Source organism: Puma concolor, chromosome A2 (assembly GCF_028749965.1).
Source record: "Puma concolor isolate L17-30 chromosome A2, mPumCon1.1.hap2, whole genome shotgun sequence".
Taxonomy (NCBI): domain Eukaryota; kingdom Metazoa; phylum Chordata; class Mammalia; order Carnivora; family Felidae; genus Puma; species Puma concolor.
This window is the reverse complement of record NC_141668.1, coordinates 22,542,953-22,555,984: the sequence shown is the minus strand read 5'-3', so window position 1 is coordinate 22,555,984 and position 13,032 is coordinate 22,542,953. Positions and strand designations below refer to the sequence as shown.

The window sequence follows — 13,032 nt, the reverse complement described above, 5'->3', positions numbered from 1 at the left end:
GGGATTCCTGCCCACCTCCTGGCAGTGTTCGCCGAACCAGGATATGTGCTCACCTGGGATTACTTGGCTCCTGTAGCACTTGTTGTGTCTAGGATTTTTAACATTCTGAAAGGGCGAAGGCCCAAGCTTACTGAATCCAGAAAATAAAAGTACAGTAACTCATAATTTAAGAATTAGCAGGCACTTTACATCACTGCATCCATGCTAAGCTGATTGCTAGGAAACTGCAGCTCTGACAGGTTCAGTGACAAGGTCAGCTGGCTGGTAGCTGGGAGGTTGGGTTGAGACTCTATATTCTCTGTGTGGCACCAAACTGTCAGCTGGGGTTCTGCATTTACACCTGTGTGGATGGAAGTGTTTAAGTTCCTACAGGCGACCCTTGAATAACGTGGCTTTGACCTGCATGGGTCCACTGATAAGTGGATTTCTTTTTTTGATAAGTATAGTACAGTACTGTAAAGGTATCTTCTCTTCCTTATGATTTTAATAATGTTTTCTTCTTTTTCTAGCTTACTTTATTGTAAGAATATAATATGTAAGCATATAATATGCATAACAGATAAAATACGTGTTAATTAACTGTTCATGTTATGGGTAAAGCTTCCAGTCAACAGTAGGATATTTGTAGTTAAGTTTTTAGGGAGTCAAAAGTTATACATGGATTTTGGACTGCAAGAGAGTGGGGAGGGAGGTTGGTGCCCCTAACCCTGTTCAAGGGTCAACTGTATTTGTTTCTTTTTGAAGCTCTTTTCTCTGGCCAGAGACTTCCTGGTCCTCCTTCACACATGCTTCAAGGTCACAGTTCAGACCAAAGTGTTTACAAAAAAACTAGGAGTTTATGAGATGACGAATCATTGCCAGTTCCTGCATTCCCTGTGCCTCAGCTCCAACCAAGCCGAGCAAACCAAGGGAGGGATAAAGTGGTCTCTAATACCAGGAATTTCTAGGCTTGGATGCCAAGAGGCAAAAGGACGAATCCTGTCTGCTATCTCCAGCAGGCTGAGGCTGTGGCGGCTGCTGCTGCCATCTCCTGGGAGCAGACAGACCTGAGCTTCACACCTGAAACTAATCTCCGTGTTCACCTGTGACCTGGCAGGACAGAGGTCCCACCGGGGCTGGCAGAAGTTCCTTGTCCTAAAAAATAAAGGTGGTATCTCCTTACTTGCAAAGAGCTTACTTACAAATTTGCTTTCATCTTCCCCTTTTTGCAATGTTGTGCTCAAAGAAAGGATTCCAAACAACAAGAGCAAAATTGAAATGAGTTAATATGGGAACCATGAGAGAACAGAAATAAGACTGAGACAGAACCATTAGTCGTGGGAATACATCACATATTCCTCTTGGCCTTCTGAATCCTGAATGCATACATTGAGAATTGGATAATAGGGCACATATGAGTTTGCCAACTCTTGACCTCCAAAAATCTGAGTTTACTTGCAGGATTGCTGTGAGGATTAATTGAGATAATGCATGCATATTCCTGGTATGCAAGAAATGCTCAATGGGAATTATTTTGGGGTAAATTCTAATCCCTATGATCATTTTCTTCATTTACTAGCCAAAAATGGATGGGCAGCCCCCATGCTTCTAATTCTTTCCAGTCTTCTGATCTATAGATGATCCCTAAGCAAACTCCTTTGATTAAAAAAAAAAAAATGTAATCATAAACTACATTATGGGCTGAATGAATGTATTCTCCTCAGATTTGTATGTTGAAGCCCTAATCTCCAATGTGTTGGTTTTAGAAAGTGGCCTTTGAAAGGTGTGATTAGATTTCAATGAAGTCATGAAGGTGGAGCCTCTTGATGGGATTAGGGCCTTTATAAGGGGACGAGACCAGGGGTGCCTGGGTGGCTCAACTGGTTAAGTGATTGATGAGATCAAGCCCCACTAAGTGGGCTCTCCCACTCTCTGCCTCTTCCTCCCAAAATAAATAAATAAACATTAAGCAAACAAACAAAAAAAGGGTGGGGGATGAGACCTTTACTCTTCTCTCTCAGCAATACAGCAATAAGGCCGCCATCTGCAAACTACGAATAGGGTGGTAGACACCACATCTACTGGTGCCTTGATTTTGGACTTCCCAGCCTGCGTGTGTGAGAAATAAATGTTTGTTGTATGAAAATTAATAAAGGAAAACCTCACTAAAGAAGACAGAGGGCAGACATACCACTCAATGTCAGTTATAGGAAGAATTGTCCATTATAGACTCCCAACATAAGTGTCTATTACAGGCCCCAACAGAAGAATCATCACCAGGAAAGAATCATCAATTACAGGCCCTAACAGAGAAAAGATGTATATTGTATCTTCTATAAGACATTGACTCCCTCTGCAACCAGCTAATGAGAAGTCATCACCCTGAACTCTTGCTTTTCTCCAATGGCCTTTCATTCAAAACAATCCTTCCGGACTTCCTCTTTCTTTCTTCTTCCTAAAATAACATCCCTCTCCTTTGTTTGTTGAACTTATGTATGGTTTTGCAGTAGCTTGCACGTCCTGAATTGCAATCTCTGCTATTTGCTATTTCTAAACTTTTTTTTTAAGTTTATTTTTTGAGAGGGAGAGAAAGAGACAGGGTGAAAATGGGGCAGGGGCGGAAAGAGACACACACGCACAGTATCTGAAGCAGGCTCCAGGCTCCCAGCTGTTAGCCTAGAGCCCGACGCGGGGCTCTAACTCATAAACTGTGAGACAATGCGTGACCTGAGCCGAAGTCAGACACTTAACTGACTGAGCCACCCAGGCACCCATCTGCTATTTCTGAGTAAACCCATTTTTTGCTGGCAAAATAACTTTTATTGTTAAGGTTAGTTTAAGCCACCCAGTCTATTATATTTTTGTTACAGTAGCACAGGCTAACTGTGGGTGTGCTGTTGTAACAAACACCTAAAAGTGTGGAAGCAGCTTTGGAAGTGGATAATGGGTGGGGGCTGGAGTCGGGGGGTGGGGTGGGGTGCATGATGGAAAAACTCAATATTGTTGTGAAGAGACTACTAAAGGTGATTTTGCCAAGGGCTCAGAAAGAAGAGAGCTGGAGACCATGCCTTCTTTTTTTTTTTTTTTAGATAGTACATGAATAGAATGTTGCTAGAAATATGGACAGTAAAGGCCATTCCAGTTTCAGGCAGAAATGAGGAACAGGTTATTGGAAACTGGAGGAAAGGTGATCTTTGTTATAAAGTAGCAAAGAATTTGGCTGATTTGTAATCTTGTTCTTGTACCCTGTGAAATCTCAAGCTGAGATTTCTAAGCAAAGTGTTGAAGAAGTGGCTTGGTTCCTCCTGACGGCTTATTGGTAAAATAAGAGAAGAGAGATATGAACTGATGATAGAACTTATGCAAAAAGGAACCAGAATTTAAAGCTTTGGAAAATCCTGGGGCGCCTGGGTGGCGCAGTCGGTTAGGCGTCCGACTTCAGCCAGGTCACGATCTCGCGGTCCGGGAGTTCGAGCCCCGCGTCGGGCTCTGGGCTGATGGCTCAGAGCCTGGAGCCTGTTTCCGATTCTGTGTCTCCCTCTCTCTCTGCCCCTCCCCCGTTCATGCTCTGTCTCTCTCTGTCCCAAAAATAAATAAACGTTGAAAAAAAAAAATTTTAAAGCTTTGGAAAATCCTAATACTGTCCACATTACAAAAAATGAGAAAGCATAAAGAAACTAAAGGTACGGTTTACTGACCATATGATAAAGAGATTAGCGTGGATATGAATCGTAGAACTAATCAGCCACCCCAGCAGGGATACTCCATTGAACTGAAGGGGATGGAGATGGATGGAATGAAGAAAGGCTGTTGGACGTCTTGCATTTTATAGGACTAGGACCACAGAGCTGTTAGGTTGGAACAAAAGCTATTCTTCAAGACAGGGAAAGAATGATCCTGAAAACAATTCGAGATCATTAGGGGTACCATCAGGGTTTCAAAAGAGGCTATCATCTGTTACAACAGGCCAGATGGCTTCCACCCACAGCTCTGGGGCGGGGCTACCCAGAGCCCGGGGGGTGTGACCACCACCGGGTAGAGCTGGAGAGCGTTTCTCAGGCAAGACAGTAAAGCAGTGGCCATCCCCAACTGGACCCTCTTTTGGGGGGTCCAAAAGGTGGTGCTAAAGGCAGCATGGGGCCAAAGGGGATTATTCTCAGGCTTTAAGCTCTCACTCAGTTTCCCTTGCTTTCATGGGACTTACCACCCCTTCCTTCTTTCCAATTTCTTTCTTTTGTAATGCAAATGTCTGTCTCTAGTCTGTCCTACCACCCTATTGTGGAAGCACTTAACTTGGTTTCACAGGTTCCTAGCTGGAGAGGAATTCTGCCTCAGGATGAGTCTCATCCATATTGGATTTAGATGATATTGTTATGCCCAGAATTCGTGATCCCCAAAAGACCAGGGAGCCGAGTCCGATGCAAAAGCAGAGCCTTTATTCGAGCTCGCAGGAGCTCAATCCCCTACCTGCACTGATGCAGCAGTGAGATGCCAGAGAGCGAGTTTTAAATTTTTTTTTTTTTTTTTTTTTTTTAGCGTTTATTTATTTTTGAGACAGAGAGAGAGACAAAGCATGAACGGGGGAGGGTCAGAGAGAGGGAGACACAGAATCTGAAACAGGCTCCAGGCTCTGAGCTGTCAGCACGGAGCCCGACGCGGGGCTCGAACTCACGGACCGCGAGATCATGACCTGGGCCGAAGTCGGCCACTTAACCGACTGAGCCACCCAGGCGCCCCAGAGAGCGAGTTTTAAAAGCACAAAGGTTTTATAGGGATCTAGGGGCAGTTGGAGGGGTGATGGTTGTGGCCTTAGCCGATTGGCTGGGGAAGGGTCAGAGTCCCATTGCGCAGGTTGCCGGGCGTGGTTTGAACGGGAAGTTTAAACAGGTGAGCGGGGAGGTTACTCAAGGGGAGGAGGCGTGGTGTGAGGTTTGAGCGGGAATTTCTTCCTGCGGTTTTCCCGGAAAGGGGGCCATGTCGGGGCCATAGTCACTCAAGATGGAGGACACAGAACAAAATGGAGTCGGCCGGTCTAGGTCCACTCTTTCATTCTCCCCTTGTCATGTAGCTTGCGGACCCAATCATGGGACCGGCTGCATTTCTACTTTGTCCTCTTCTGTTATTAGGCCTTGTACTGAGCACAGAGGACCATTAGTTGGATGGCCCCCATTCGGTCCCTGACAAACTAGACCAGCCTGTTGATGATACAGGGTCCGAGGGTTACTAGTAGGAGCAGGATGGCGAGGGGTCCAGCAAGGGCCGAGATGAGGGTAGTTAACCAGGGAGACCAGTTGAACAAAGACTCGTACCAGGACTGAGATTGTTCTCTAACTTTCGTTTTTGTAGCCCTTCCCTTATGAGGGCCATAGATTCTTTTACAACCCCCGAGTGATCAACATAGAAGCAACATTCTTCTCCTAGGGCTGCACATAGTCCTCCTTGCTGCATGAATAATAAGTCTAATCCCCTTCAGTTTTGGAGTACTACTTCTGATAAGGAAGTAAGGGATTCTTGTAAATGAGAAATTGATTTCTCAATTCTTTCTATGTCTAAGTCAATGGCTGCCCTTAGGGTTCCGTAGTTTTTGTCCTGGATGACGAGTGAGGATATTCCAGTCCCTGCCCCCGCTAATCCCAGTCCCAAGAGCGCAGCCAGAGTTAGGGTTGTAATAGGCTCTCTCTTACTTCGGGGGTTAGTAGAGCCTAACCTGTTAAGTATTTTTTTCCCCGAATGGTACACTAGCTTGGGGATCAACTGCATGAGTATGCAGAAGCCTTCTTTCGAGGAGTTAAAGACTTGGGAGTGGACGCAGGGAGCAAGGCCACTGGAACAGGCCCACCATGCATTTTTGGGGGGGAAGTAGATACACTGTCTCCCTGGGGACTGTTAGGGTTTCATTACAGAGATGTGACTGCCCAGGGGGCACGTGGCCTATGCAAGTGCCCTGCCCTGTTACCGCCTGGAGGGTTAGTCTTGCAGTAGCCTGCTGCCATCTGCAGGAGCTAGAGTTGGAGGCTGTTGTATAATTGCCTTTAATGACAATACCATCGTAATATGGGGGCTGGACATCTAGACAGAGCCAACAGGACTTGGTCAGGTCGGGCCTAGAAGTGTTTAGTACCTGGTATGCTCCGACAACCGTGCTCCACAGGAGGTCTGTATCAGATAGTAAGTTGTGACCCAGGGCAGGAGATGCGGGTGACGCTCTGGTAGGGACAGGGGATATGGAGGGCTGTGTGGCCGGGGCCTGGGTGTTTCTGGGCATGGCCGCCCGGGCAGGGGCAGGTCAGGGAACTAGTACTTGGTTGGGTCCTACCCCGTGGTGGACTGCTGGGCAAGGGGAGTCACTTGCATCAGAGGGTAAATAATGTTCCCTTGTCCTTGGCTCCCAGCCTAACCCGGTCGTATATCCTGAATCCTCAGGTTTTTCCACTCTCCCATCCTGTTGTTTTTTTACCTTGGCTTGTAAAGGATATAACTATGGGATTACCACACCCCCAGGCATATGGCGGTCGGGGGCCACTGGGCCGCTTTACCATGATGAGATCTCTGGTGTGTGGTGGGGTCCACCAGATGTGCCCCGTCGAGACACATGACCAGGAGGCGCAAAAGTAGTCAGCCGCATCCCCACATGTGCTTGAGCGAGAGTGGCCGGGGCAGACGTAGAAATAAAGGTTCTGCGCATGGAATCCAGGGGCATATGGTGACAAGGGGAGCAGAGTTTGGAGGTCTACGTAAAGTTCTGGGAACCAAGTGTCCTTGGGGTGGCTCTGGGAAGTCTGATTAAGTATCGTCCCTGAGCTGGTGTCTATGATCTTCCAGGTGATGTTTTGGGGGGTGTGGGGACTCTTGGCAGCATGAGCAGTGACAAGCAGAGCTAACAGTTACCAATATTAGGTGGGTTGAATGTGTTGTAGCTTGAGCTTGATCGGGTTGTGTTGGTCCCGATTGACGGCCCATCATGTGATGAAGTCCTTCCAGACTGAGGAGGGGTCTGTTGGCCGAACGTGGGTGTGATGGACCCAGGTCGTGATGCCGTCTACTTTGAGAGCAGTGGGGGTTGTCAGCACCACAATGTAGGGTCCCTTCCAGCACGGCTTGAGGGTCTCTCAGCAGTGCCTCTTGATGTAGACCCAGTCTCCCGACCTGTACTGATGAGGTGTTGGAGTCAGGCCAGCCTCGTAGATGGCACGGAGGCGTGGCCCTTCTGGAGCCTTCTCAAGGAAAGAAAAAGTTCTTGATCTTTAAATTCAATAAGAAGTTCAGCTCAAAGGTTGGGAATAATAAGGGGTGGCCTGCCAAACATGATCTCGTAGGGAGTAAAACCCAAGGTGTAAGGAGTGTTCCTAACCCAGTAAAGGGCATACGGTAGGAGAGTCACCCAGTCCCCACCAGTCTCCATGGTTAATTTGGTAAGGGTCTCTTTTAGGGGTCTATTCATTCTTTCTACCTGTCCTGAGCTCTGGGGCCTATAAGCACAATGTAATTTCCAGTTTGCCTCCACAGCCTTGGCTACTGCCTGCGTTACCTTCGAGATAAAAGCTGGTCCACTGTCTGATCCTATTATGGCAGGAAAAACAAACCTGGGTAAGATATCTTCTAGTAGCTTCTTAGCCACCGTCTGAGCCGTTTCATGCTTAGTTGGGTATGCCTCTACCCAGCCAGAGAAGGTGTCTGTAAATACTAAAAGATATTTATAACTATACTTTCCTGGTTTAACTTCAGTTTAGTCGACCTCCCATTGGGCTCCCAGTCTTGTGCCTCTGAGCCTGGTTCCTTTTTCATTTGATGTGGCTCTCGCGTTGGTGAGTTGGCAGGTTTTGCAGGCAGATATAACTTGCTCTATTTTGGTGTCCTGTTGGTGAATCTTGATTCTGGCATGTCGGATTAAGTCTTTTAATTTTCGGGCCCCCGTGTGAGTAGACCAATGCATGTGCTCTAATACTGAGACTCCGAGCCGGTCTGGCAGCACGAGCTCCTTGTTAGGTGTATACAACCATCCCTTTATCTCCTGGGCCATGGGGAGTTTCTTGATCCGCTGTAACTCCTCCTGGGAGTATTTGGGCTGGTCTGGTAAAACTGGGTCTCCCGGGTCCGGTAGTTGTATGGTCACGGTGGGGACTGAAATAAGGGCTACTGCCTTGGCTGCCTGGTCAGCCTTTCGATTACCTTTAGCTACCAGGTTATCAGTTTTCTGGTGCCCTTGGCAATGGATAATGGTCAGCGTGGCAGGAAGCCATAAGGCTGTAAGCAGGTCAAGTATCTCCTGCTTATTTTTTATAGTCCGTCCTTCTGCCGTCAGTAACGCCCTCTTCTGATAAATTGCCCCATGAATATGAGCTGTGGCAAATGCATAACGGCTGTCTGTGTAGATGTTAAGCCGTTTTCCAGCTCCCAGTGTCAGCGCCTTGGTGAGGGCGATGAGCTCTGCTCGCTGGGCTGACGTTCCGGAGGGTAGAGCCTCTGCCCATACGGTGTCCGTTTCGGTGACCACCGCTGCACCCGCATACCTGTGTCTGTCCCACACAAAGCTGCTGCCATCAGTGAACCAAGTAGCCTTGGCATCGGGGAGGGGCCAGTCAGTCAGATCTGTCCGGAATCCATGTACTTGCTCCAGGATCCCCGCACAGTCATGTAGTGGAGCATCTAGGTCAGGGTTGGGCGGCAGGGTTGCAGGATTGAGGGCCGCACTGGGGTGGAACCACACCCATGGAGGGTTGAGTAGGAGGCTCTGGTAATGAGTCATATGTGTATTACTCATCCATCTTTCAGGAGGCTGTTTCAGGACCCCTTCAATGGCGTGTAGGGTCGTGATCCAGATCTCCTGTCCTACAGTCAGTTTGTCTGCATCCTTGACTAGGAGTGCTGTCGCCGCAATAATTCTTAGGCATGGCGGCCAGCCGGCAGCCACTGGGTCTAGCTTCTTGGATAGGTAAGCCACCGGGCGGTTCCAGGGGCCTAAGGCTTGAGTTAGAACCTCTTTTGCTATTCCCTTGTGTTCGTCTACAAAGAGGTGGAAGGGCTTCGTAATGTCTGGCAGGCCCAGGGCTGGGGCACTTAGGAGGGCCTTTTTTAACTGATTAAAGGCAGTTTCTTCTTTTTCAGTCCATTCAAATGTTTTCCCCTCTTTGGTAGCTTCATATAGTAGGCCTGGTGATCTCAGCAAAACCCGGAACCCAGAGGTGGCAGTAGCCAGCCGATCCTAGAAATTCCCTTACTTCCCTTCGGGAGGGGGGAGGAGGAATCTTCAGGACAGTTTCTTTTCTGGCATCTGATAACCGCCGCTGTCCGCCCTCCAGGATGTATCCCACGTAACTTACCCTCTCCCTGCATATCTGAGCCTTTTTCGCGGATGCCCGGTACCCCAAGGCCCCCAGGGTAGCCAGCAGGCCCCGGGTCCCTTGCTCACAGCCCTTGGCCGTGTCCGCAGCAATCAGGATGTCATTTACGTACTGTAGGAGTACTTTCTGTACTCACCCAGGTCCTCGTGTAGTGCCTCGTGGAACATGGTGGGCGAATTTTTGAACCCCTGAGGCAGCCATGTCTAGGTGAGATGCCCGCTGTAGCCCTCCTCCAGATCATGCCACTTGAAGGTGAACAAGGGTTGGCTTTGGGGTGCCAGCGGCAGACTGAAGAAAGCGTCCTTTAAATCTAGTACAGTATGCCAGACCCTGGAGGGTGCCAAGGAGCTCAAGAGAGTATATGGGTTGGGAACAGTTGGGTGTATGTCCGTGACCCTCTTATTTACTTCCCAGAGGTCTTGTACCAGTTGACAGTCATTTGTGTGAGGTTTTTTGACCGGCAGTAGGAGGGTGTTCCAGGCAGACTGGCAAGGAACTAGTACCCCTAGGCTTCATAGTCTCCAGATGTGTGGCTGGATCCCCTTCTGCGCCTCCTGAGACATGGGGTATTGTTTGATCCTTACCGGACCTTCTCCTGACTTGAGCTCTACCAGGACCGGGGTCCTTTGAGCAGCTAGTCCCATTCCCCCTGTCTCTGCCCAAACCGATGGGAATTCTTGTAGCTATCTGTCTATATTATCCTCTCTCGGGAGTGCCTCCCGGTGGAGGCGGTATTCATCCTCTAGTTTCATGGTCAGGACCTGGATGGGGTGGCCCTTGCCATTGGTGACCTGAGGCCCCCCTTGTCTGAAAGTTATCTGAGCTCCAATCTTGGTCAGTAAGTCCCGTCCTAACAGCGGGTAGGGGCATTCCGGTATTACCATAAAGGAGTGGGATAACCGTCCCGTCCCCAAATCTACTGTTCTTCGGGTAATCCATGAATACTGGCTCGTACCAGTTGCCCCTTGTACCCAGGACTTCTTGCTGGCTAGCTTCCCTAGTGGGGTGCGGAGGACCGAATGTTGCGCTCTGGTGTCGACAAGGAAGTCAACACGGGTCGCCTCCACTTTAAGAGTTACCCTGGGGCGCCTGGGTGGCGCAGTCGGTTAAGCGTCCGACTTCAGCCAGGTCACGATCTCGCGCTCCGTGAGTTCGAGCCCCGCGTCGGGCTCTGGGCTGATGGCTCAGAGCCTGGAGCCTGTTTCCGATTCTGTGTCTCCCTCTCTCTTTGCCTCTCCCCCGTTCATGCTCTGTCTCTCTCTGTCCCAAGAATAAATAAAAAACGTTGAAAAAAAAAATTAAAAAAAAAAAAAAAAAGAGTTACCCTGGGCTCAGGGAGAGGATCCGAACCCCGACTTCCCTAATCACTCAGTTTATCTAGCTCTAAGACTTTTACTCGATCAGTCTTGCTTCCCTTCCCGCCAGCCTTTTTCGGACAATCTCGGGCCCAATGCCCTATCTCCTTGCAGTATGCGCACTGATCTTTCTGCAGCCTCTGCTTTCCCCCCACCTTGGTGGTTCCTTTACCTCCTCTTGAGTCGTCTGCCAGCTGCCAGAGACGGCGGTCTTGTTCCTCGGGGGAGTCAGCAGTGGTAGCTAGTAGTATTCTGGCCAGGTCTTGAGTCTGCTTACTGCTGGCAGCCGCCATGGCGTGAGCCTGCTTATCCTCAGGAGGCTCCCGGTTATTATATACCTTTTCGGCTACTACCAGTAAGTCCTGCAGACTTTTTTTCTCCTGGTTTATCTATTTTCTGTAATTTTCTCCTAATGTCTATGGCCGATTGGTTTACAAAGGCCATGATAACAGCTGCCTTGCTTTCTGGAGCCTCTGGATCCATGGGGGTATAGGTACGGAAAGCCTCCATGATCCGTTCTAAAAAGGCAGCTGGAGATTCATCTTTTTCCTGTTGCACATTTCCTACATTGGCCAAACTAGTTGGCTTCCTAGCAGCCATTCGGAGACCCCCCCATTAGAGTCTGGCGGTAGACTTGGAGCCTCTCCTTACCTTCTGCTGTGTTGAAATCCCACTTGGGCCGAGTTAGGGGGAAGGAGGCATCTATCTGAGCCTGGTTGGTGGTGGGATTCCCGTCTGCGCCCGGAGCTAGTTTTCGGGCTTCATTGAGGATTTTTTCTCTTTCCTCAGTCTTGAACAGGACCTGCAAAAGCTGCTGGCAATCGTCCCACGTGGGCTGATGGGTAAAAAGAACAGAGTCTAATAAATCAACAAGCCCTGCCGGTTTCTCGGATAACTTAGGATTCTGAGCTTTCCAATTGTAGAGGTCACAGGTGGCAAAAGGCCAATAGTGATGGGGCTGATTCCCCTCTGCGTCTGGGAGTCCGGTGGCTCACAGGGGCAGAATAGTGGAGTTGGCGGCGGAGGCGGATTGCTCCCTCTGAGCCCTTTGTCTGGTAAAGGGCGGGCTTCCCACTGGAGCATTTCCACCTCCTGCTCTTGGAACAGGGTCTGCCTCCCCCGGAGGGGGAGGATGGTGTTCTTCCGGCATCCTAGGGGGGTTATATGGGGGAGGAAAAATTAATTCTTCAGTCCCCCCTTGTAGGACAGGGTAGAGGGGTGCTGAAGGCTGGGTAAGACTTTTCTTGTTCTCCTTCTTCTCTGTCCCCTGCAAAGCAAAGCAAGGTTTCCGCTCCGGAGGGCGTGGGGCTAGGAAGGGCTTAAACCAAGAGGGTGGGTCTTCTACAAGGTCCTGCCAAGTGATAATGTAAGGGAGCTGATCAGGATGGCCCGTCTTAGGCCGAGAGATGATACCCCTGACTTGGTGGATGGTAGGGAGGTCGAAGTTTCCCTCTGGCGGCCATCCAACATTGAAAGCTGGCCACTCGCTAGAACAAAAAACCTGCCACCAACCCTTTCGGACTTCCACACTGAGGTTGTTAGCTCTTCCCCTGACATCCTTAAAGTGATCAATCGTAATACTTAGAGGAGTAGTCTGAGTCTGTCCCATAATGTCCGTCCAGTAAGTCCACAGAACAAAACAGAGAAACACAGAAACAGACAAACAGAGGGCCCATAGAAACAGTCTTCCAACTCCGTGGAAGCAAAACTGAAAGCTAGACGATGGCTTCACGCCGACCGGCGGGAGCGACCTGCCTCGTCTCAGACCTTTGAGGGGAATCCACGTCCCTCTGGAAGGGAGGATCGGAACGTCTTCTGAAACTCCTGGCCCGTGGTCCTCCAGTGTGTCCACTTAGGCCACACCGGGCACTACCAGAATTTCAGAAATGAGGTCACACGGAAGAGACAGGGAATGAACAGACACTAACCGTGGCCAGTCAGGCTCTCCGGGTCGGGGGTCCCTTGGGGGTCTTGGGGATCCCGGATGAGCCCCCAAATGTTATGCCCAGAATTCATGATCCCCAAAGACCACCAGGGAGCTGAGTCCGATGCAAAAGCAAAGAGCCTTTATTCGAGCTAGCTCGAGCTCAATCCCCTACCTGCACTGACGCAGTGGTGAGATGCTGGAGAGTGAGTTTCAAAAGCACAAAGGTTTTATAGGAATCTAGGGGCAGTTGGTGGGGTGATGGTCGTGGTCTTAGCCGATTGGATGGGGAAGGGTCAGAGTCCCGTTGCGCAGGTTGCCAGGCGTGGTTTGAATGGAAAGTTTGAACAGGTGATCGGGAAGTTACTCAAGGGGAGGAGGCGTGGTGCGAGGTTTGAGCGGGAATTTCTTCCTGCAGTTTTCCCGAAAAGGG

General features: G+C 49.4%; 2 protein-coding genes across 3 annotated transcripts in view; one reads left to right on the top strand and one right to left on the bottom strand.

Moving 5' to 3' along the window:
* Positions 1-13,032, top strand: part of MKLN1 (muskelin 1) — a 378,677-nt gene that overhangs the window by 164,376 nt on the left and 201,269 nt on the right. The gene's annotated exons all lie outside the window — the stretch shown is intronic.
* Positions 4,511-10,580, bottom strand: LOC147583053 (uncharacterized). The gene has a single exon (XM_086689846.1). The coding sequence runs from the start codon at positions 8,738-8,740 to the stop codon at positions 7,706-7,708; it is 1,035 nt and encodes a 344-aa protein (XP_086545972.1). The 5' UTR covers positions 8,741-10,580; the 3' UTR covers positions 4,511-7,705.

Coding starts and splice junctions, on each gene's coding strand:
- LOC147583053 (XM_086689846.1), bottom strand. CDS start 8,740: ATGAGTAATACACATATGACTCATTACCAGAGCCTCCTACTCAACCCT.